The 22,092-nt window shown below is 47.6% G+C and overlaps 1 protein-coding gene and 2 non-coding genes across 5 annotated transcripts in view; 2 read left to right on the top strand and 1 right to left on the bottom strand.

The window, feature by feature from the left end:
* The window catches only part of LOC100122270 (Fanconi anemia group J protein homolog), a 53,100-nt gene extending 33,873 nt beyond the window's left edge, over window positions 1-19,227 (bottom strand). The window contains exons 1-3 of one of the 3 annotated variants that reach the window (XM_008205687.4): window positions 19,032-19,227; window positions 17,920-18,568; window positions 17,678-17,789 (exon numbers count right to left, since the gene is read on the bottom strand). In XM_008205687.4, coding sequence (XP_008203909.1) covers window positions 17,678-17,789; window positions 17,920-18,568; window positions 19,032-19,111 — 841 coding nt within the window. In that variant the 5' untranslated portion in view covers window positions 19,112-19,227. Of the gene's footprint in view, window positions 1-17,677; window positions 17,790-17,919; window positions 18,569-19,000 lie in introns of all 3 variants that reach the window. The other 2 variants (XM_008205689.4, XM_008205688.4) reach the window with 2 other exon arrangements.
* Window positions 15,270-15,342, top strand: TRNAF-GAA. The gene has a single exon. It is a non-coding gene; the product is annotated as a tRNA-Phe (tRNA).
* Window positions 15,445-15,517, top strand: TRNAF-GAA. Its single transcript has one exon. It is a non-coding gene; the product is annotated as a tRNA-Phe (tRNA).
* Window positions 19,228-22,092: the final 2,865 nt, after the last annotated feature.

Raw genomic sequence — 22,092 nt, forward strand, 5'->3', positions numbered from 1 at the left:
CAGCCTGTGTATTTATTATACACAGTCGAAAAAGCTGGAAAAAAATCGCGCTCGCAAAAAAGAGAGAACAGGCGCCTGGGCAAAACAACGTTCGTCTGGCTCCCATAAATATCTCATGATCCCGTCGTAAATGAAGCATCGGCGGACCCTCCTCTCTTTCTCGGCGGAAAAGCAGCTCGCAATGCAATATTCAAAAGTGGCGTATTAAAAAACGCTCCCGTAGAGTCGCGAGCGTTTCCTTTATTTTTATCTTCTAGAATACAAGGATCGAGTGGACTCTGAATGCGCGGGCTGATGCACAAGTGCACACGTAAGAAGAGAGAGAGAGAGAGAGGAAAATACACGCGGACTGGTTAGTTAAAGTCCGCACGGTTAATCCGCGAACGCGGCTACTCTCTTTCTTCCGTTTCCGCGATTTCCCCTGTACCTCTTTTATTCCGCGAATATTCGCGAGAAAGAGTCGAGCAGGGGAGGAATGGGGGTTGGAATTCTCTCTCCGCGCGACTTTGTTGGAAAAAATGCAGCCGCCGTCGAGGGAATGCTGTGTAAGAGTGAATCTTCGAGGACTGCCGTCGGGTTATAAACAAAGAGGAAAAAGTAGCGATACGCGACTGCACGCAAGTGTGCATTAGTCGCCCTCTTTCTCTTTGCTCCCTTTTCCGCTCTTCCTCGCTCGGAAGTTGCGTTAAGGTCTCTTCATACTGCTGGCGTTCGACAGAGACGTGAATTTACGAAAAATGGGCCAAGGGTCTAGGGTATACTTGTCGATTTAAAACGGTAGAATTGCAAGCCATTCGGAATCATCGTCACCGTTTCAAATTCAAAATATTATCGATCACGGATCGACGTCAAAGTCCACCGCTGGCACCGCGCACACGCGTCAGTGTGAAAGGAGCCACAGGCGCAAAGAGAAGAGCGCGAGCAGGGTGTAGGTGTTGGTATACGCGAGAGGCTCTCTCGGCAATTTTCTCTCTCTCTCTCTCTCTCACTCGCTCCCGTTCGCTCTCGACGCGAGATCGAGGGTCCTCCATAGAGAGCACAAGCGAGAAGGACGCGGAGCACCCTAGCGAGCGAGCGAGTGAGAGAGAGAGAGAGAGAGAGAGAGAGAGAGAGAGAGAGAGAGAGAGAGAGAGAGAGAGACTACGCGATTGTGTGTATAGGTGATTCTATAGATGGCTGGGTCGAGGCGGGGCGTGGCGCAGGCGACGCTCGCGTCCAATGGGAATTCAGCGAGAGCGACTACTCCGCGGGGCAGAAAGGACAATGTACACGGCCGCCAGGCCGCTCGAGGCTCAAGTGAGCGCGAGAGAGCAAGACCGAACTGCTGCGCGCCGAGAGCACAGAGATATTCTCGCGGCTGCTGCTGCTGCTGCTGCTGCTGCTCCTGACAAAGAGTACAAGTCGAGCTGGAGCGCCAGCGAGAAACCCGAGGGAGCCAATAACGAGAGAGAGATCCCGATGCTCGGAATCGGGAGGAAATGAAAATTCGATGACTCCGGAGGTTTTCGACGCGAACAGGTGATTTCGCAAAACGGCAAGCGATTAAACCTTCGAATTTACATCGCAGTTTATTCAAACATGCAACGATATCTCTCGCGATTAACCAATCGGCGGATTAAAATTCGTTGCAGAGTGCGTTATCATCTCCGAGGAAATAATTTTAAATTATGCGCGAGCGCTGCAACCTCGTGGCTTGTTGTTTCAAAGTTATATCGATGCATCGGTAATCGAAAATATTTGTGCTCGCCCGCGGTTCAAAATGAATCCGAGACTTCGTATACACACCTGGATTTATCGCCTTTTTACGCGATACCGGATACACGCGGGCGGGTATCGCTGTTTGTTTATCGTTTAAATAATTACGGATTCTCGCAAGCCCTTTGCCACCGGATAATTAATAAAACGCTCCATACGCGGTTTAAAAACAACCGGCAATTTTGACGTCTCTCTCTTATTTCGATGCGGGTTAAAAATTATTCGAGCACGATTTCATTGTAAATATCATCAGCATCACGTTACATCGAACGCGCAAAATATAATCTCGCAGGTCAAACAGCGCTTTAATTAATCCCGCGTTACAGTTACGTTTTCGAGCATAAAAGGCACGCGAAATATTCATTCGAGTGTGCTTAATGCGGTCGACCGCAGATTGGCGCTGCTTTAATATTTTCTCATGGATGATAATGGAGAGTTGAAATAAATATGTCGGAAAAAATCACTGATGCTTCAGGAGAGGAAAAAAAGTTCACGAACAATTTCGGCTGTCGGCTCGCATCCTGGCAACGAGCAGTCAAAAAAAAAAAAAATCTCGAAAACCCGTCAGCTCGCGACGAATCCTCAAAACCACAGCAATGACAACCCGATCGACTGAAGTATCAGCGGCAGCGGCGACACGACACGCGGAAATTGAAATTCGTCGCTCGGACGTCGAACCACGGCACATTATGCGATTTACCCTTCCGCGCAGGCGGCATCGGCGGAGCAGTAGCCGAGCGTACGCGTGTATGGAGCCGCGGCTGCGGAAGGCCGCGTCGGTGGTCTCATTAAACGCGAGCGCGCGGCGTCGGTACACACACACACACACATATATGCGCTCCTCGTCTCTGCGTAATGAGAGTCGGTTAATTGGAACGAGGCGACTCGCGAGGACTACGAGAACAGCGGAGGGGGCAGCAGGCGAGCATTGTGGCACCACGATATATCGCGCGCGCGTCTATGAGCGAGAGAGGTGTGTAGGAGGATCCTGGAGGAAATGGTGGTTTGCGCGCGTGTACGCCGCGGAGGATACATTGTGCGCGATGAGAGAGTTGCGGAGAGTTTGGGCTCGCTGCTGCGGCGAGCTAGAAGGTCGGGGAATGAAAATTCTCCGAGTTAATTATTTTGAGGAAAATATATGGGTACGCAGTGTTTGCATGACTGTTTACTCGTCCGAGTTAATTAGAGAAATACACGGCATTTTTGGATGAGTCGTAGCCATGTCCATCCGATCAGGCGGATTATTGTTAAGCAACAGGAAGCGAAATCCGGAATTTCCCTCTTTGTTGTTTTTATTTCACTTGCAGCAGTTTTCACTCACCCGCTACACACACCTGTGCACTTTTCACTCCCATATACCTTAACCCCGAGGTTGGCTATATTTTCTCTGTCAGTCTCTCTGTTTTTCCGGCGCTTTTCTCCTCCAAGTTTAGCTCGACGCCGAGGTGAGCGCTCGTGGATTTTTTTCCGCTCTCGCTTATTTACACTGTTGCAACGCGCGCTCGCCAGCCAGCTCTCCTACCGAAGCTAAAGTTTTATGCGGTGGAAAAGTCAGCGCAAGAGGGCCGAGAATTCGTACTTGGGGAGAAAAAAGAATTCGCGCTGCTGAGCGGTTGAAGATTAAAAGATCAGCGTGCAGCTTTTGTTTCGCGGAAACAAATCTTTTGGGAGAAGTTTCGGTGTGCGCGTGTTGGGATTGTTTTATTGTTGAAATGTCGCTGAATTTACTCGGGTGGTTGAATGCTCTTTTTCATAACTAGGAGCTACTGTAGGGAGAATCTATTTGATTTTAATAACGCGAAAAGGCGTGGGCATACCGAGGAATTCAAATAAAGCTTCTTTACGGTAAATGCTTTTCGTCATAGATATCGGCCGCGAGAAGGCAATAAAATCAATTGACATTGACTTTCGTCTTTCATCGGCCATAGCAAAAAGAATGCTTGAACTCTGATCGAGCTGAAAGTAAGGGGGGAACGCAAATACAGAGAAAAGTTCAACTAGGCAAAAGGAAGAAGAAACGGAGGAATACGTTCTCGTGCATAATTCGCTTGCTCTTTTTTTCCTTTCGCATTGAATCATAAAACTTTAACTTACCTATAATTCTTAAACTTTTTACTTTTGAAGAAAATTTGCAAAAATTAATAAGTGACGAAAGTAACAATTGACGCGCGAAACCCTAAGTATTGATTAAATCTCTCCATGCAAAAACATAGAAAAGTTGATAATTTTATATTATTAGAGAATTGTTGAAATTATCAACACTAAAACGCATGAAACGCGAAAGTGATAGAAAAGTTGGTTGCTGTCCAGGCTAACTCTACCTTACCCACTGCACTGAACAAGTTTCAGCGTTGCTTCCACAGATGTCGCCAGTAGGTAGTTTGTTTGCTATGAGCACCACGCGACGCCCAGAGCGAATTCACGCTTATTCGGTCGTGACTTACTCATAACGCGTTATAAGTTTTATTTTTGAACTACATTTAAAACGATTGCTGAATAACGTTATTTTAATGTTCGACTCATTTCTCATTAGTAAAATCTGATCAAAATACACAATTCGTATCAACACTAACTTTGATTCTTCATTAAATAAATGTCGTTTGAAATTTAACATGGCTAAAACATCTCTGCTTCTGCTTTCGCTTGCAGTTTTACAACGAAACTATTTGTTTAATCTCGAGACCTAAAAATTCCACTAGCCAGTTTGCAGTATACGTCCAGAGAAATTAGTCGCTATTAATCAAATTGGAAGTCCGAGCAAAGACGAATCGCAAACAGCAGTGGCTTGCATACAAGGGGCCCGCAAGTGCGCGAGTACACTCGTAGCTGCTGTAATGCGCAGCAACGGCGATGGGCCAATTAAGGAAAATTAAGAGCCATTAATTAGTATTCCGGTAGGTATATACGCACTCGACAATGAGACGCTGCGGACGCCCTCGCGTAATATTCTTCGCGCTCGCTGTGGGCGCGTTATTGTCTGCGCATTGTGGCTGATGACCTCTTCAACAATGTACGAGAATTAATCACCGGTCTGCGAATGGTATGAAAAAATACCGCGACAACGATAAAAATGAAACAACAAATCTCTCGTGATGAACTCCGTTTATGAACTGCACAGGGGAAAAGAGAGCAAAGTTTGAATTCGTTCAAATACAAAGTTAGCATCAACTCGCGGCGTCTAACGCTCTCGCTGAACTTTCACACGTTTTAAACTCGGGAATTAAGTTTCTCTTTGTTACAGTGCCTGGCTAAATCCTTTTTTCCCCATTCGCTGCCAATATACAGCTGCTCTCCTTCCTTATTACGCTAACTCGCGTGCATTACTTCCGCCTCTAGATCATAGCGGCGCTCGCTTTATTTCTTCTCGTTCCAACGCATACGCCGACTAACAATTTACTTTACATTCGATAAACAACTTTAAACGACGTCGATAAAACGATCTTTTAAATCAAACGCGAAAAATACCCGGTTGCATAAAAGCGTATATAAAATGCACACCAGCAGCGAAGGTAGCGAAATTTATGCTCCCAAGAAAGCCATGTCAAAATCAACCGCCATGCCTCCGCGTACACGGCATTGCAATTTTCTGAGAGCGCATTCATGGAAAACCTCGCGGCTAAGTGATTCAAGTCCGCGCGCAACAAAAGGAGCGCCGAGCCGTTGAATAAAAAAGGAGCAACGACATCCAAGAGCGAACAATATGCAAAAAAAAATCGACTAAATGCTCGGCGTTTTCACAGTGGAAACTCGCGCGGGCAGCCGAGGCATTCGAGGCGCCGACAAAGCCAGGGAGCGCGATCCATCGGCGCATTCTTAGGATTTCGCTGATTAAGAGGGATATTAGCGCGGAGCGATACGCGCACGCGGTAAGAGATTGCGCGATTTTTTCGGCGAGGCTTTTTGAATGGCGAGGGGAGCGATAGCGACGAACTATTCAGTGAAGATTTATTGAAAAGTACGGCCACTTTGTTAGTCTACGATTGTGAGCGTAAATTTTGCGACACTGTACACTATACTTTTTAACTTTCTATGCGTACAACACTACAATAAATCGCATAGAGATCAGAGACACGCGTAGTTTCGAATTACATTTGAAGCATTTTGCATCTCGAAAAAGCAGCTGAGCCCTCGACGCGAACGTAGCGAAAAATAGAGCCGAATCGTCGCGACAATTCTAATCACACTACACTATGTATACTAGAACAAACAAGACATTACAGCCATTAAAGAAATGCATCCTCGAAGTTCGAACCTTCAAAGCTCCCTCTCTCTCTCTCTCTCTCTCTCTCTCTCTCTCTCTCTCTCTCTCTCTCTCTCGCTCTCTCTCGAGGGCCGGAAACAAAGGGGGCGCTAAATAGAACCGGCGAATCGTGAAAACACAAAAATCAAGCGCACATCAATCAATCGAACAATCGAAAGTGCAGAGAGAGAGAACACGCGCGCGCCATACACGAGAATCCTTCGAAAATCGAAATCTGCATGCTATAGGCGCACAATCAAGCTAAGCGCAATCAAACGCCCGCGGGACAATGGACGAATTTTGCGTGTGCGCGGTCATAAACGCGCCTTTCTACTTTACCGTGAGCGCGATTCAATCTCATTTGTCCGCCGCTTGCGCGAGTATCCCGATAAAGGGAGTAGGTTTATACGCGGCGCTATTATATGCAGGCGCGCATATAATGCAAAAACAACGGCGGAAGGAAGAGAAGAGAAGATGCACGCGAGGGGGTTGCCTGCGCAGAAGGATGCAATAAAGACGGAGCGCTTGCGTGTGAGGCAAAAGGTCCGCTCTCTATAGCTGTGTGGGTGTGTGTGTGTGATAAAAAGACGCGGACGACGAGAGTAGGTGATATACGAATATGCGCACGCACACATGTGCGCGAGTGGCCGAGAAGAACGGGTGGGGGTTGCTGCGCGGCGAGCGAGGGGCGCGGAAAGGGAAGAAAGAAAGGCGGCTCCTTTGATCTCATACCCACACGTCTCTCGCCGAGAGTGGAAGGAGAGAGTCTCTTACAGAGACGCGCGCGCTCGCGACTAGCTTATATAGTTTCATGCGATTCGGAAGGACTCTGCTGCTGCTGATGTGTGCAACGCGAGTATGAAACTGCAGCCCGACCCCCCACCAGTGGCCCATACATATTCATGCACTTGCACACACGAGCTAGTGGCAATTCGCGTCGCATTGTTTGACGTCCTATAAGCGCGCTCGGCTTCGGGGCCGAAGTGAGCTATAAATTTCTGCATCTCTATGTGTGTGTGCGCGTGTGTGCGTATGACCGAACTCGCGGGGATTGGCCGTTGCCTCGATCAACTCGGTCCAGTCTCCGAGGCTGATGCCTGTCTCGCTCTTGCTCTCGCGGTTTTCCCAGTGTGTGTGTGTGTGTGTGTGTGTACGTGCTATGTGGTTTGAGCACTACTAGGAGACGCTGCTGTACTTATGGTGCGGGGTGCGGATTAAGATGTGGAAAATTATTCGCTAAAATTTATGTAAATGTAACGTGTATTATAATATTTGCTGATACACACGTAGTACCGAATTTTCACAATCTGCATAAATGTAGATCAAATATTCATCGAGAGTTAAACGTTCGACTTTAGTAACAATATATTCGATTGATTTTTCGCGCAATTACGCGCACCCATCAACTATGGATTCGTTTTAATAACGCGAGTTAATTGCCGAATCATCTATTCACGATATCTTCGCCACGGAGACGATATCAGAAGAAAAATACATAGTATCAATTACAGCTACCTTTCATCATACGCTCGCATCAACCCCTTTCACCTATAGCCGTATTCCGCACGAGTAATTTTCGCGGCGACGCAATAAAATATTCTCCGACTCCGCGACACCGCAAAATTACATATACACGCGCTATGTACGTAGGAGAGTGCTCCGCCGACGGTAAATGCCTAATGTCCAGACCCATATAGCCTCTCCGTCGCGAGGAGTCTATAGTCCGCAGCCATCGACAGCCGCTGCGAAAGAAAAAAAAACCTTCCAAGAGCGATTGACCGCAGAGAGAGAGAGAGAGAGAGAGAGAGAGAGAGAGAGAGAGAGAGAGACTCACACACACACACGCGCGCCTGCACGACACATTCGCTAAGCGATGCAAATCGCTTTTACTTCGGCTATGTATAGCGAACTTATTCCGATACGCCGTGTCTCGCTCGTTCGTGACCACACCGAAAGCGAAAGTCCTCAGCGCGCTGCGTCGATTTTCTTATGTGCTCGGCGGCAGCAGCACGCGTGAGCGGTCAAATTTTTCCGATTACCGATAATTTATTTCTCCGCCCAAGTTCCGCCGAGTCGAGCGATCGCAATTTGGCGTTTAGTTGCGCGAGAGTTCCAGCCGGATTATGCGCCAAGTTGACGATCGATTCGGGGAAAGACTGCGATTAGCTCCCGTATTGTTTTCGTGTTTTTATGCTCGACGAACGATCGATACACGCACACACGTGAGCTCTTGGTCGCCGCGAGTGTTGTTTTAGGCGTCTCGTTAAAAAATAACGTGTTTGCTCTGCTCATCGACGGGAATGTTCTACGATCTGCATAAACCATCCGTATTAGAGATTGTAAAAAGCTAACGTACTAATACCGCATCTTTCAAGCCAGAATTTATTCTTTCTCCGCAAGAAACGCGCGCATCCGGAGAATCGATTTAAAATGCGAACCATCCTCGTCGATATGCGCGAGTCTTTTTCCGTGGAATCGTGTCAGCCTAAGCTGAACTCATTATGCGACAAACGACGACGCAGCGTATACCTTTGACGCTTTCGGGTAGAAACGATCGAGCACAAAAACCATAGAATGCAAAGGAGTGCGAGGGGCCCCGAAATTAAGTGCGGCGAAAGGCAAATAAGGATCGTAAAATTCACCCCGTCCGAGCAGCTTCTCTGAAAAAATGTTCAGTCAAGTAAGTACAAAGAAACGATAACGCGAACGCAAAACACTCCATCATCTCGGAAAACTAACGCCGTCACCAAATCGAAAATCAACCCCCCAAAATTCAAACTCCTAAAAAGCAATCCCCAAGAGACTCTCCAGCCCGTTCCACCAAAAAGCATACTCTTAGCTCCTCGCGTTTCGCCGACGCGACGAAGTCGCGGAAAGATTTCCATTCGAGATAGCAGCCGAAAATGTACAAGTTTTAGGATCGTATCGCCGAGGTGGTCGAATTTCGTGTTCGTGGCACGAGACGACGACGACGACGAGCCTAGTTAACACCGGCGCGATAGGCATCTACAACACGCAGCCCGCTGCCCCCGATGTATAAACGGCTTATAATAAGTTATAAGCGCCAGTGGAGCAAGCCTTCGAATTTAACGGGCCGATGAATTTTTAAATGCGCGCGCGTGCGGAGGGATTTCCCGAGACTGCTGGATAGGGTGATTTATGACTCCGAACTGCGGTTTTCCCTTTTGTTTTTCTCGTTCGGAGGATCATTGGATTATATACGAAGGAGAAATTAATTTTCCCGGAATGTTTTTCGTGAACGACGCAGACACGGGAGCGTATTAAAATATAATAGCGCGAGTTTGACGAAGTTCGGGCGAATTATGATAATTATCCGGTAAGAAATCGTGACGAGAAAAAAACTCGTGCGGAATTGCGAGAGCTATTATACGGGCAGACAGACGGATATAAGACAAAGAAACGAAAAGTAAAATTGACATCGGCAAACTTTATAACTGGGGATCCGCGAGTATCTTGCGCCTGTCGCGTATACACTCGGCGACTCGCGAGTTTTACATTTGAGTCACGAAACGGAATCTTCTGCGAGCTGTAACGATTTATTCTAAAGTGTATACTTATGCACGTGTACTATAGCTACGGTTTCTAAGCAGACCATATAAATTTGACGACAAGAAATAACCGGAGGAATCATTGGATCGAAACTTGCTTGCGTACGTCTCCCGCACAGTCGAATTCGGCTGCGAACGAGCTCGGCGAACAAAAAGTGGGAAAGGCAATTGAGATAATGCCATTTTCCAGAAAGCATAATGATGACAATAAGAGAGAAATTTGAGCTTATTATTGCCGCGCTCTCGTCACGACACAGAAAAACGCCGAGTCACGAGCGCCCGTTGGACAATGCAAATTACACGTCGCTTGATAGCCGCCATTTAAGAGAGACGAAGAGAGAGAGAAAAGCGCGCGAGCGGCTGCTTATTAGGAGCAGTGAGAGGAGAGGAGCCTGCGCAGAGAAAGAGAAGGAAAAGCCGCGACTATGACATAATTACCAGCGGACAATGAGCTCCTGTATGTAACGTCGTCGAGGAGAGAAAAAGTGTTTGCCGGTGTGACGCGTTTCTCGCGTGAAGAAAGTCCTGATTTTCGTCTTGGCACACCTGGATTTTTCTACTAAAAAGTCATTCTTATTGTATTCAACGGACGGACCGTTGCTCATCTCCAAAACGAGATCAACAATTCCAACAACGGAGAGTAGCGAATTTCAGAGAAATTCCTTTTTACCAAGGTCCGCGGCTTATCTTTTCGTATACTTCTCCACTTCTTTTTCTTCTGCTGCTTCTTCTCTCCCGGCGAAAGAGAGACAATGCCTCGAAACGAAGTCGCGCAGAATCCGTGGAACGCGCTCTTCCATACCTATCGAGGATCTCGCACGAGTCCTGGAATCGGAAGCTCTCCACCTCCTCCGTCGTCGTCTCCGTGTTTGGCTCCTCTATTCTATTTCTTTTTTTCGCCATCTCGATTCGAGAGCGTATATGGAAAACTTGCGCGGAAAAAGATAAACCCGACGGCGCGGCGGGGAATAAATTAGCTATTTCTGCCAGAAATTGGCCCGATTTGCATGATGCTAATTTCGCATAGGGGAGAAAAAATTTTCAGACGAGATTAATCTCGTGGAAGCGATAAATCAGGTGAGCTTCCGATGAGTCGATGCAAAAAGAAGCTGCCGCGCGAGATCGAATCTCGTATACGACTATCTCGATCATTTTTTATAGCCTTTTGCGCGTTTTTGTCACGCACAACGTGCGCCGCAAGAATATCGCATTTCCACGGACACCAAGCCATAATACGTCGCAGCCATTAATAAAACCATTTCCATTCCACGATAATCTCCTCGGCGAATCCGTCCGTCTCTTCCCCCGTATCCAGGCATTTATCTTCGTTCCCTCTCGCGCAGCATCGCACGGCTACTTACACACAGAGCGCCGGCGCGAATTGCGTAAGTCCGCGAGCGAGTATACGCGCACACAGCGGCTTCTCGGAAGATCCTCCGCGAGAGCGAACGACCTTCACCGCGGCGCGGGGAGTCGGTGCTTTTCCTCTTCGGCGAAGCGGAGCACGATGACCACGTGAATGGAATAACTCGCTCTCGGCGCGTCCGTTCGGGGAATCGGGAGCGCTCGCATGAAAGGACGAACTTTTCCATTTTTCTCTACGCGCGACCACGATCGGAGCGAAATTGGGGGGACGTTGTCGGGGAAAAAGCGTGATGAACGATCGTCACCTGCGAATCAGCGTCGTTTGTCTTGCCCCGAAGTTTCTCTCGTTCTTCGACTAATTACCGGAGGCTCGGTTTGAAAAAGCTCGAAGGAGTCACCAAAGAATAAGCTGAGAAATTTCCAATTCGAAGCGAAGGAGCAGAGAGCGCGCGGAAAAGGAGGCAGCAGCGACGAAGAATTAGAAGACAGGGATAAAAAAGAGAGGAGGCGAGCGAGCAAGCGCATAAAAGGAAAACCGCGGCCGAGCGCGAGGAGGAGGAGGAGGAGGAGAGAGAAGGCCGGGGACCACCCGAGAGAGCCGAGGCGAACCGCTGGCGCCCGCCGAGGCTTTGGGGGGTCCCCTTATCTCCTCTCTCTCGCTCCTTCTCTCTCCGCGCGCCTTCGCGCTGCTGCTACTCTGCTCTGCTACGGTCTATCCGGGACCGGCCCACGGCTCCCTCTCGCTTTGTTTTATGCTGCACCTATACCCCCTCCCACTGTACACGCGAGAATGAGTTGCAAGCTCTTCGTTTTCTTCGCGAGATGCGTGAGGCTCTCTTAACGAGGGACTTCGGACCGGAGGTTTTTATCACCTGCGTTTTGATAGAGCGAATAATCGGCTGTGAAAATTTCTATTTACGCGCTGCTCCTCCTCTATACCCTCCCTTATTTTTACAGGCACGGGTCGAGCTCGCGGCGCTTCGGCGACTGCAGCCCATTATCGATCGATCGATCGATTCCTCTCTTCGATCTCCACTTACGTAACGGGCCCAGGAATCATTCTCATCCCGCCTATGGGATGTGCATATGCGCGCAACAATGTGTTATGGGTAGGTGAATCTTTCAAACCTGGATTTTTTCGGATAACTGATTGCACGTGTGATGAGCGCTACGTACTATGATTCTCTCAGACTGTAACAATACAGAAACAGGTAGCCGATGATTGTGAGAAAGGGTATTATCCGCCAGCACGCTGATTGCACGCTATCGATCCACAGGAGATTTCCCTCCACTGCTCCTCCGATAGCCGTTTCCGCCCTACTGAGCATTCCGCGACGAATCTCAGCCCTGTCCGAAAAGAAGAAGAAGAAGAAGAAGGAGAAGAGCAAACAAACGAAAAGACGGTGACGCACAAGAGACGTGCGCACGTCCTCAATCATAAGCGCAGCGAACTCGGCCAAGCAGCCTACGCGCCCTCCTCGCACATCTCGCACACATCAACCGCGTACACGTACGCAGAAGAGCTGCGAAGCGAAAAAACGAGTAAAGAGCAAGACGCTGAAAGAGAGAGAAAGAGAGAGGCAGAAAGAAAAAGTTGTGTCGGCGCGAGTATAAGGCCAGTTTGCGAATCTCTCTCTTGCTCTTCCCAGCAGCAGCAGCAGCAGCAACAGCAGACGGCGGCGGCGGCGGCGACGTGAGATCCGTTGGACCCGCATGCAAACCGTATTGTCCCACAGCGGGCAGCACCAACAGCACATGTGTGTCGCGCCGCCACTACTGCTTCACCTACGTGTAGGTATATAGAGGTATACGCGGCGGCGGCAGCGGCCCTAATGTCGGCGAGGATGAAAGCGAGCCTCGGCCTTTGTCTTTCTCTTTCTCCTGCGCGCTGCTGTTGCAGCGAAGAAAGAGTGAGAGAGAGGAGAGCCGCGACTCTACTCTGCGGGTAGCCGGCGACGCGACGTGTATTTTCTCTCTCTCTCTCGAAGCGTATGTGTGGCTACTCTATTTCTCCCTATGCTACCCCTTTACTTGATTTTCTCTTTGCTTCTTCTTCTTCTTCTTCTTACGGTCTTCTGAGAGGAGAGCCTCGTCGGTGCATAAGATCCTGAGCGCGCTTTTTGGGATTTGAGATTTGACAAAAAATCGCTCCGACACTGCTGCCTTTTACTACACGTCTCTTTCTCTCTATACGAGTAATATCGGCAGAGGTACGGGGAGGTCGTGTGTGAAATGGACATGGGCTTGTTGGTCTGCTGGGAAGCAAGCCTTTTTTTTCCTACGTTATGAAATTACTGTCAAAAAAAGACGAATGTTTTCAAAATGAATCAATCCGATCACAAGCTTCAAAAAAGGCCGTTATCCAATTTGTTTGAAAAAGTTATTTTTCTATTATAAAAAAAGGAATCCAATTTTCCAATCACGAAAATTCCGCGGTATTTTCAGCAGAAAATAGAAAAAAAAAAGAATAGCACGACAATTAAGTAGAAAAAGTCGTCGTCGAGCGTAGAGCTCTCTCGCGAAGAAAGAAGTCCGGAACACGAGCACATACATTTCCGGCGTCGCATGCCTTAGGTATATAGCAGCTCTATAACAACGACGACAGCGACGGCGCAATATATAATTCCGCGAGCGCGCGCTCACCGATAATTATTATGGCTTTCAAGCTCGCTCCGCGCGACGTTCCACCGTCGCGACCTTCCGCCTTCTCTTCTTTTGTACCTCGGCCACGCGATTCCGCGATAAACTACTTGCCAAATTTATATTCGTGCACCGGCAGAGAAGCTTCTCTCTTTCTCTCGTGTATGTAATTTACGAGGAGTATCGCGCAGCTCTCTACACGCGCTGTATCGGCCCTTTATTAGGGAAACTTTCGACTTCGAGGGTGAAATTGGCCCCGTCTTGAAACTTTGGATAAAATAACGGAAAATTGCATTTCTCTGCATTTCCAGCGATTTAACGAACTTACGATCAGACACGCCGAATCGCGTTCCATTAACGAAATAAAAGTGTTTGCAATACGCGTTTCATCGGAATATAGGTCATCGCCATGCGCAGCCGTAAATCTAATCTCTCCGCGCGCGGAAAACGTGAATCTTTGAAAAGCGCCAACGGCCCATAAAATCTCGTTACATGCTACCTCCCTCTCTCGCCCCCTATCACTCCTGTATCTATAGTGAGCTACACATGAAGAGCAAAAAAATGTAATTCCGAGGCGATAAAGAAATCCGGCCGCCCGATAAGAATCGCCGGAAACGCGACTATCGCTTCCGCGAAGCGACGGAAACGCACACACTGCTACGACATCGGCTATAAATCTATGCGCGCGGCCGGGCTGCACATGAAAAAGCCTCGTTATCGATTAAACTTGCGCGCGATTTTTGCTCCTCGCCGTACCGGGGACACTAATTCATCGGGCTCTATCTCTTTCTCGAACTCGCGTAAAATTATTATCACGGAGAGAGGAGGGGGAGTGCGCGCGTGACGCCGAGTTTAAAGTATAAATTACGCGCACGCGGAAGAGCGGAGCCGATGGCGTGCGCCGATGACAAGCCACGATACTTAGACTGGCTCGCGAGCCTCGAGTGCCTCGACGCTGTCGTCGGGGCTCTTTCCCGATTTTCCGTCCTCGCATAATTAGCCGACGAATCGCGTGCATAACTAACCCGTTTCGATGCATGCGGCAGCGGAGGAGAGTTTGTGGGACGAATGATTCTTTTTTTCAGGGTGGTGAGTAGTGGAGCGTTTACGATAAATTCAATTTTTTTCTTAGAAAAATTTAGGGGGCTGCGACACTTGCGTGAGACAACTTTCCTGGAAAACGCGGGTTGAAGGGTTCTGTTGTGATTCGTATTTGGATTCGAGTTATTCGATTAGACTGGATGAAAAATGGCCTTGTTTATATCGATCGTATGATTAGACTATAGCAGCTTAATGACCTTAAATTAATTTTTTGTCTGTGAACGGGTAAATACATAAATTAGCAAGTTAAGTATTCACCCCGAAATTTCGTTTGAACCCTGTATCCATACAAGAGACTGATAAATTGAAGTGAAAAAAAAAATGTGAATGGCTCATATTTAATTTTTATTGTCTAGGAAAGCTATGTAAAAATATGTATGTTTTGAATCTAGGAAATTTCTCGTTGAACACTTCATGCTCCGTTTTATACGCGACTGCGCTGTTTATAGCTAATCAACCGAGATTAATAATTTACCACTTAAATGCATAATAAAACGTTTTTTAAATACCGTTTGATTATTTTTATAGTGCATGAGCAGCTTAATGAATCTTTAATGTTCATGCAAACTTGTAAATCCGACCGTATGACCCCAATCACGGCCGAAATAGCTCAGCTGGGAGAGCGTCAGACTGAAGATCTGCAGGTCCCCGGTTCGATCCCGGGTTTCGGCAAGCTTTCTTTTTGCATGAATCGAATATGACGACATCTACACTTTTTTTATATTTAATGTTCACGCAAACTCTTGCAAATCCGACTGTATAGCCCCCACCACGGCCGAAATAGCTCAGCTGGGAGAGCGTCAGACTGAAGATCTGCAGGTCCCCGGTTCGATCCCGGGTTTCGGCAAGCTTTCTTTTTGCAAAAATCGAATCTGACGACATCGACACTTTTTTTATACGCGTATACTCTACGAATTTCACTTTTTACTATAAAAACTAAATCATAATTCTAAATAGTATATTTTGTGTTAATTTTAACAATAATTAACTCAATTTAATAATGTCAGCATCCTAAATTCGATCGAAAGTTGACCTCTTGCGTATAGAGAGATTAGATACTCGTCCGTGTTTTGATAAAAATTCAACATAACGCAGACTGGCTTTAATTTTGACATCCACATTCGACGAACCGTTCCAAAAGCAAACTCTCAAGACTAATGATCTCGCTGCAGCGCAGAAAAGGAAATCAAAGTCATCACCTCCAACTACTTATACGCGAAAGCAAAGCCTACTGATTATCCGCGCCAACATCAGCTCGAGCTCGCGTGTACATACAACTCCAGTATAGTATACGAGGTACAACGCGGAGCTTTGGAAGCGCTCCGCGGTTTATAAATTATGTCATGACAGGAGGAGAGCAGCAGTCGACGAAAAATCGCTGCTACACACTGCGACGGCATGAGGCTGTTAACGCCGGCGTGCTGCTGCTGTCGCACGCGTTCCCGGGAACCGGATCGGCGGCGGTGGCTTCCGACGCACGCAAATTTGACGTTAACGTTGAGCAAACGTTTAATTTGCCGAAGGAGCCGAAAGAGCACGCGATGTGCTCTTTTTTCACAAAGAATAAGAGGAAGAGCGACGATGTCGTGCGAGAATTTTTGCGTCTCTCGCGCAGGGACGACGATTTTCTCGTGTCTTTTTAGGTTTTCTGTTGAGAGAATATATAAGTTGGGTTTGTTATGACGTGATGGGATAATTACGCTCGGAGAATGTCGGCATATTATAACGTTATTACGTAAAATACGGATAATTACAAGGTTCTAAGCGAGATAGACGAGGACGTGTAATGAGCGTGCGAGCGAACTAATTCTATCAGCTACACCGATCAGATAATGATGTAAATGTCGGTGCCTACGTCGCGTGTAATTAAACCGCAATCTTGTTCCTCTCGATTTTAATTAAAACTAACGCGCATCAGCGGGAAAACGCAAAAACACCCCGCAGAGAGATCTCCGCAAGTACATTACTCGCCGCAAACTGCTCGAACCACCCCAAATAGCGACATAACTCTCGGGGGCAATCGACGCTCGGCGTAACGCTAGACGCCGAGGGATGAAACTCCGGCGATGAATCATACAAACACAGAGAAGAGACGCCTTATCGAAAAAACTGCGCCGGCGCTACTGTCCGGCGACGCGCGATTAACGGCTGCACCACGGCTCGTTTCCCTCCGATTAATGCCCCGGATAAGACGGCGGGAGATCCTCGGCGGCGGCGGCGAGCTTTCTTGAGAGCTCTCCGACACGGCCCACCTACGCTCTCCGCGGAACGAGCCATTCCCGAAAATTACTTGCACGTGCTTGATGTATCGCCGCGGGAGTGAAGGAGGGATGAGTAGTGGCTTTGAACGAGTCACTCGCTGTCTGCTGGAGATGTTTGAAAATAGTTTTGGTTGATTTGTTCGCTGACGTCTATATGAATATGAAAATGATAAAGATACGAAACTCATTTCAAAATCGATACAATTTCTCGTAAAACTTCGTCGTAAAAAGCACATCGTCGACGGATCAATTTTCCCAACGAGAAAAAAAAACGCTGTGCACCACCCCCGTCACGTGCAACCATCACGTCGTAAAAAAGGCGCATCGCCGTCGCGTGATTAATCCGCGAGCCGGTAGAGCTGGCTAAGCCCGCGCGTAGTTCGGCTCGGGTGGCTTTTTAATTTTGGCAGTTCGCGCTCGAAGTAGATACGCACACACGATAGCGGAGAAACGAGAGCGAAGCAGAAAAGAGCAGCTGGTGGCAAGAGAGAGAGAGAGAGAGAGAGAGAGAGAGAGAGAGAGAGAGAGAGAGAGAGAGAGAGAGAGCTAACGGCCACTCGTCACGAGACAATCGCGAAAACGCGAGAGACACGCTTTCGATTCGCTTTATTAGCTATCGCAAATGAGAACCGCGCGATGCGTGCGCACCTCTGGCCCTTTACGGCACGCGAATTGCCTGCGGGTTGTATGAATGTAACGTAGATATCTATGTGAATTTTGGATAGAAAATTAATGTGAAAACTCACGTTCGAAGCTTTCCTGCCATCCCAAGGCAGCGCATAATAGAGCTAAGGTTTTTCCACTTCCTGTTGGACTCTCCAATAAACAATGTTCTTTGCCTTTGCATCCTTTGATGACCTGCAAGATACAAGCTTTTTAAAAATGAATTCTAGAAAAATATTTCAAAAATTAAACTGCCCAGAAAAAATTGTTTTACCCTAATAATATTGAATTTGATTTGTAAAGTTATTTTGATTGGAATACTCACAGCATTCATGACGGATATCTGACTTCTATATGGAGAAACTGGAAACTTTACTGGAACTCCAGCTATTACTGGTGGCATACCCGGAGGTAATGGAGCATCATTTCTTATTTCATGTATATATTTTGGTCTTGGTTTTTCTTTTTCTCCAACAAAAACTGTGGCACGCTTTACCACTGATGCTTCTGGAACAACTGCTTGTGTCAGTGGTGCATCATATACTTTTATCTCCGTTTGCGATGATTCTTCAACACTAGACTCTAACGTGGTATTGGAAAATATTGATGCATTAGCAGCCGATGTATTCTTTGAAGGTGACTGTTTATCACTGTCATCACTGATATCAATTGTTTCAGAATTATCCTCATCATCAGTCAGTTCTACAACTTCTGGAGGAGGAGGATCTTGCTTTTGGGTAATCTTGACTTTTGCTCGTTTTTCATTGTTTTGAACTGATTCAGGCACGCTTGCTGGAGTTGATCTTTTCCAACGAAATACACCTCCTTTATTTGGAGTCAATACCTTATTGACATCAGTCTTCATCCAGCGACTGTTTGCACCTCTGGGATCTTCAAACTCTTCGTCACTCATTGCTGCTTTGTTTGACAAATGCCTTTCTCTGTTGTGAGTATTTTTATTTCTGACAGCTCCGCTGTAAGTACAAATATTTATGAGTATATGATTTGGTGAAAAAAAAAAAGAAAAATTACAGAAACTTCATCATTATTTTTTAATCGATTGGTTCCCATAAGATTAATGCTCAATCGCATGCATTTAAATTACGAATATAATCAGAAATCAATTTGACACGTTCGGGCTGATAAATAAAATATCAAGTGAGAGTATTGGCCCCCATTTGAAAAGTAAACAAAGCAAACAGATATGCTCCAGTGAAATCTACCAGTGCTTGAAATAACACTCGAGATACGCGGGATAACGACAATGTTGACAATAAAACCAGAACACCGGCTGCAACAATAACTCTCGAAACCGAATACTGCAGCTAACAACAATAACAAATCATAGAAGTGTCGTATCTATCCGTGACACATTCGCGAGTTTGAACCTGCACAAAAGTCTTAACCTCAAAAATGGCAAACATCAGTCACCCTTACTGCTTCGCACTCGATGACAGGTACTTGTGAGCGTAATAGGTGCAGGCAAAAAACACGGTGAAACAAACGACAAGCAGCATCACCGTCGCAGCCGAATATCATAATCGAGAATCTTGCTTGCGAACGTCAACGTGATGATAGTCTGCACAAAACGAGCAAAAAACAAAAACATCGGCAGGCTGGCGCGCGCGTTTTGCCAGCGCATGCGCACTGCGCTCAGCCTTCTGCTGAGCTCTCGCGAATTCGCGGGGAATACGAATTTCGCTTTTGCTCTTCTGTCGCGTATTCTTCAATATTACAATAAAAAATGTATGTAAATAGTAATTAAATGCACAATTATAATTTTTTTTATAAAAAAACCATCCCGCACCACCAGCTCCCAACAGAGCCTCATCTCAAACACCAGTTAAGCAGACCAGCATGACGCACAATGCACACACGCGCTGTGTGCCATACTTACACTCAGCGCGAGCCGCGTCGACACAAAACACGCATTCGGAAGCCGAATCCATTTTAATTAGGTAGCAGCAGCGGCGGCTGCTCCTTCCGAGAGAAGAGAGCAAAATTAATCGCGTATGCTCGCGGCGGCAGCAGCTCCTTCCAAGAATGAATTACGCGCGCGCGTAATGTATGGAGAGATGCTTCTCTCTCTCTCTCTCTCTCTCTCTCTCTCTCTCAAGGACCTGCTGCTGCGTATACTGCACGCGCGGAGCGTCTCTCTTTCGGCGATATCGCGACGTTGCTGCAGCGGAATCTCCTCAAAGGAATTATGCAGATGTGAATTATGCGCAAGCGCTTGGATTGGGAACGCTCTTATCGGCTTTGCAACGCGTGATAAGGATTGTATGTGTGTGCAGGTGTGTATTGGGACTCGCTCCCCTACCGAAATTCCGATTTCTAATCCGCCGGATGGACCGCGACAAATTCGAGTGTCCAGAGTATATAAGCAGTTATGATAATGCACGAAAAACGGCCGGACATCGCGGACGGCTATCTCTCTCTCGGGCTATATGCGTGCACGAAATATGAAGTATAAATAAAACATATTCATCCAGCAGTGTCTTCTTCTTCTTCTTCTTGCGGCGCACGCGCTATAAAAATGCGGGGAGATAAAGGCATAATGCGCGAGGAATACGAAATGCCGCACACACACGAGCCTCTATTCCTATCTATATAAATCTATCTTTTATCTCTCTCGCTCTCGCCCTTTCGGCCGCAAAAAAGAGCTGTTCCGTCCACTTGATTTCTTCTTCTTTTTTTTGCGCGCGTGCACTGTTTTACGTATCAAGCTGTACAGAAGCGTCAGACAGCGCGTCGTTGTGTTTTTTCCGAGTTTCTATGTTATAGCGAGAGAAAGAGAGAGCGATGATCGAGCCGCGGAGAGATCCTCCTCATCGTTTCTCGCGGCTTAATTGAGGCGTGGCCGATCGCATCCCACACCCAACCCCCCCTCTCTCTCTCTCTCTCTCTCTCTCGATTTCTCAATCCATCTCGTCCACCCCTGCAGCGGTCAGTTCATCTTTCCGTCGACTGATAAGATAAGACAAAGTTTATTTACGCGTGCGTATTGACCATATGTGGCGTATACGGCTTTCCTTATCTCTCGCGTCGATACTTCTGTGTGAGTATAGGTACGTGCGTTTCGAATGGAAAGAATACACTTTCGAGCGACGAAGGTGGAGGGCTCGAAGAGAGAAGTAAAAGAAAAGAATCATGCTGGCTGCGAGCCAAGACACCGAGTGAATATGTTTAGTCCGAAAGTTTGACGCTTCCACTCTTCAGTCCACGTAATATCGGCATTAATTCACCCCAGCATCTCACCCCGCGGAGACAGAAAGTCGCGTCAGCTGGCGGGCTAAAACAATTACGATTCCATTAAAATGTAAAACGCTCCCTTATTAGAGGATGATCCGCGCAAGCAGCCTTCAACATTCGGCGCAGGCACGTGCAGCATCTCGGCCGGACAATAATTCCCCGGGATCTCGAGGGTGGCAGCAGCAGCAGCAGCAGTAGTAGTAGTGGCCAAGGGACATCGATCAGGCGCGCGATCACGCTGGAATTAGCCGTCCCTTGCAGGACCACCGCTGCTCTCCGACGGCTTCGGCTCTGCGAGGGTATTGGACCGAAGGAACTCGAGAGGGAGAGACGAGCACAGCACTGGCCTTTTATGGACGGAGGGAGGTTCGCGAGGGTGGAGAGGTCGCCGGAAAGACAAACGGGGAGGGAGGGGAGTCGGAAAAGTTTTTTCGCCTGGCTGGCTGTTTCGGGAAAATGGTCGTGTGTTTGTTTTCGGGGGGAAGCTTGGTTTGCTGTTTTTTATTTTTTATTGGGATAAAATAAGCGAGCATCGCGATCCAGAAATGTTCGCACGACGTCCCTCCCGGTGGCTGACAATGACACTCCCAATAGAACAATCGGACAACTCGTTACACAATCACGCCGCAGTGTAGAGGCCCGCATAAAATATCTCCCGCACAGTTCAGCTCCTACACAGAGAAGAAAAGCCGCCCGGCGAGTGAAAATGGCCATCGGCGCAATTAGCCGGACAAAACACGCGCGGGCTCCTTTAAGCGACTCGCTAAAAATTCATAGACATCGTCAGCGCGCGCAAAAAGGAAAAACACAGCGCGGCCCGAACAAAAACTCCCGGCCGGCGGTTCCTACACGCGCAAATGGCCCGCGCAGAATGTCCCGCGCGTTCAGCTCCTATAGAGGATTTTTTGCGCGCGCGCGTGGGAATATCTCATTGAATGGCCCGCGCGCGCGATACGGCCAATACTCGACGAAAGGGCGCCTGTACGTATGGGTATACTTTGAGAGGGAACCACGACAGAGAGAGAGAGAGAGAGAGAGAGAGAGAGAGAGAGAGAGAGAGAGAGAGAGAGAGAGAGAGAGAGAGAGAGAGAGAGAGAGAGAGAGAGAGAGAGAGAGAGAGAGAGAGAGAGAGAGAGAGAGAGAGAGAGAGAGAGAGAGAGAGAGAGAGAGAGAGAGAGAGAGAGAGAGAGAGAGAGAGAGAGAGGAACAGAAAGGAGCGCGGTGTGGCTTGAAAGGGCCCACTGTA

Source organism: Nasonia vitripennis, chromosome 3 (assembly GCF_009193385.2).
Source record: "Nasonia vitripennis strain AsymCx chromosome 3, Nvit_psr_1.1, whole genome shotgun sequence".
Taxonomy (NCBI): domain Eukaryota; kingdom Metazoa; phylum Arthropoda; class Insecta; order Hymenoptera; family Pteromalidae; genus Nasonia; species Nasonia vitripennis.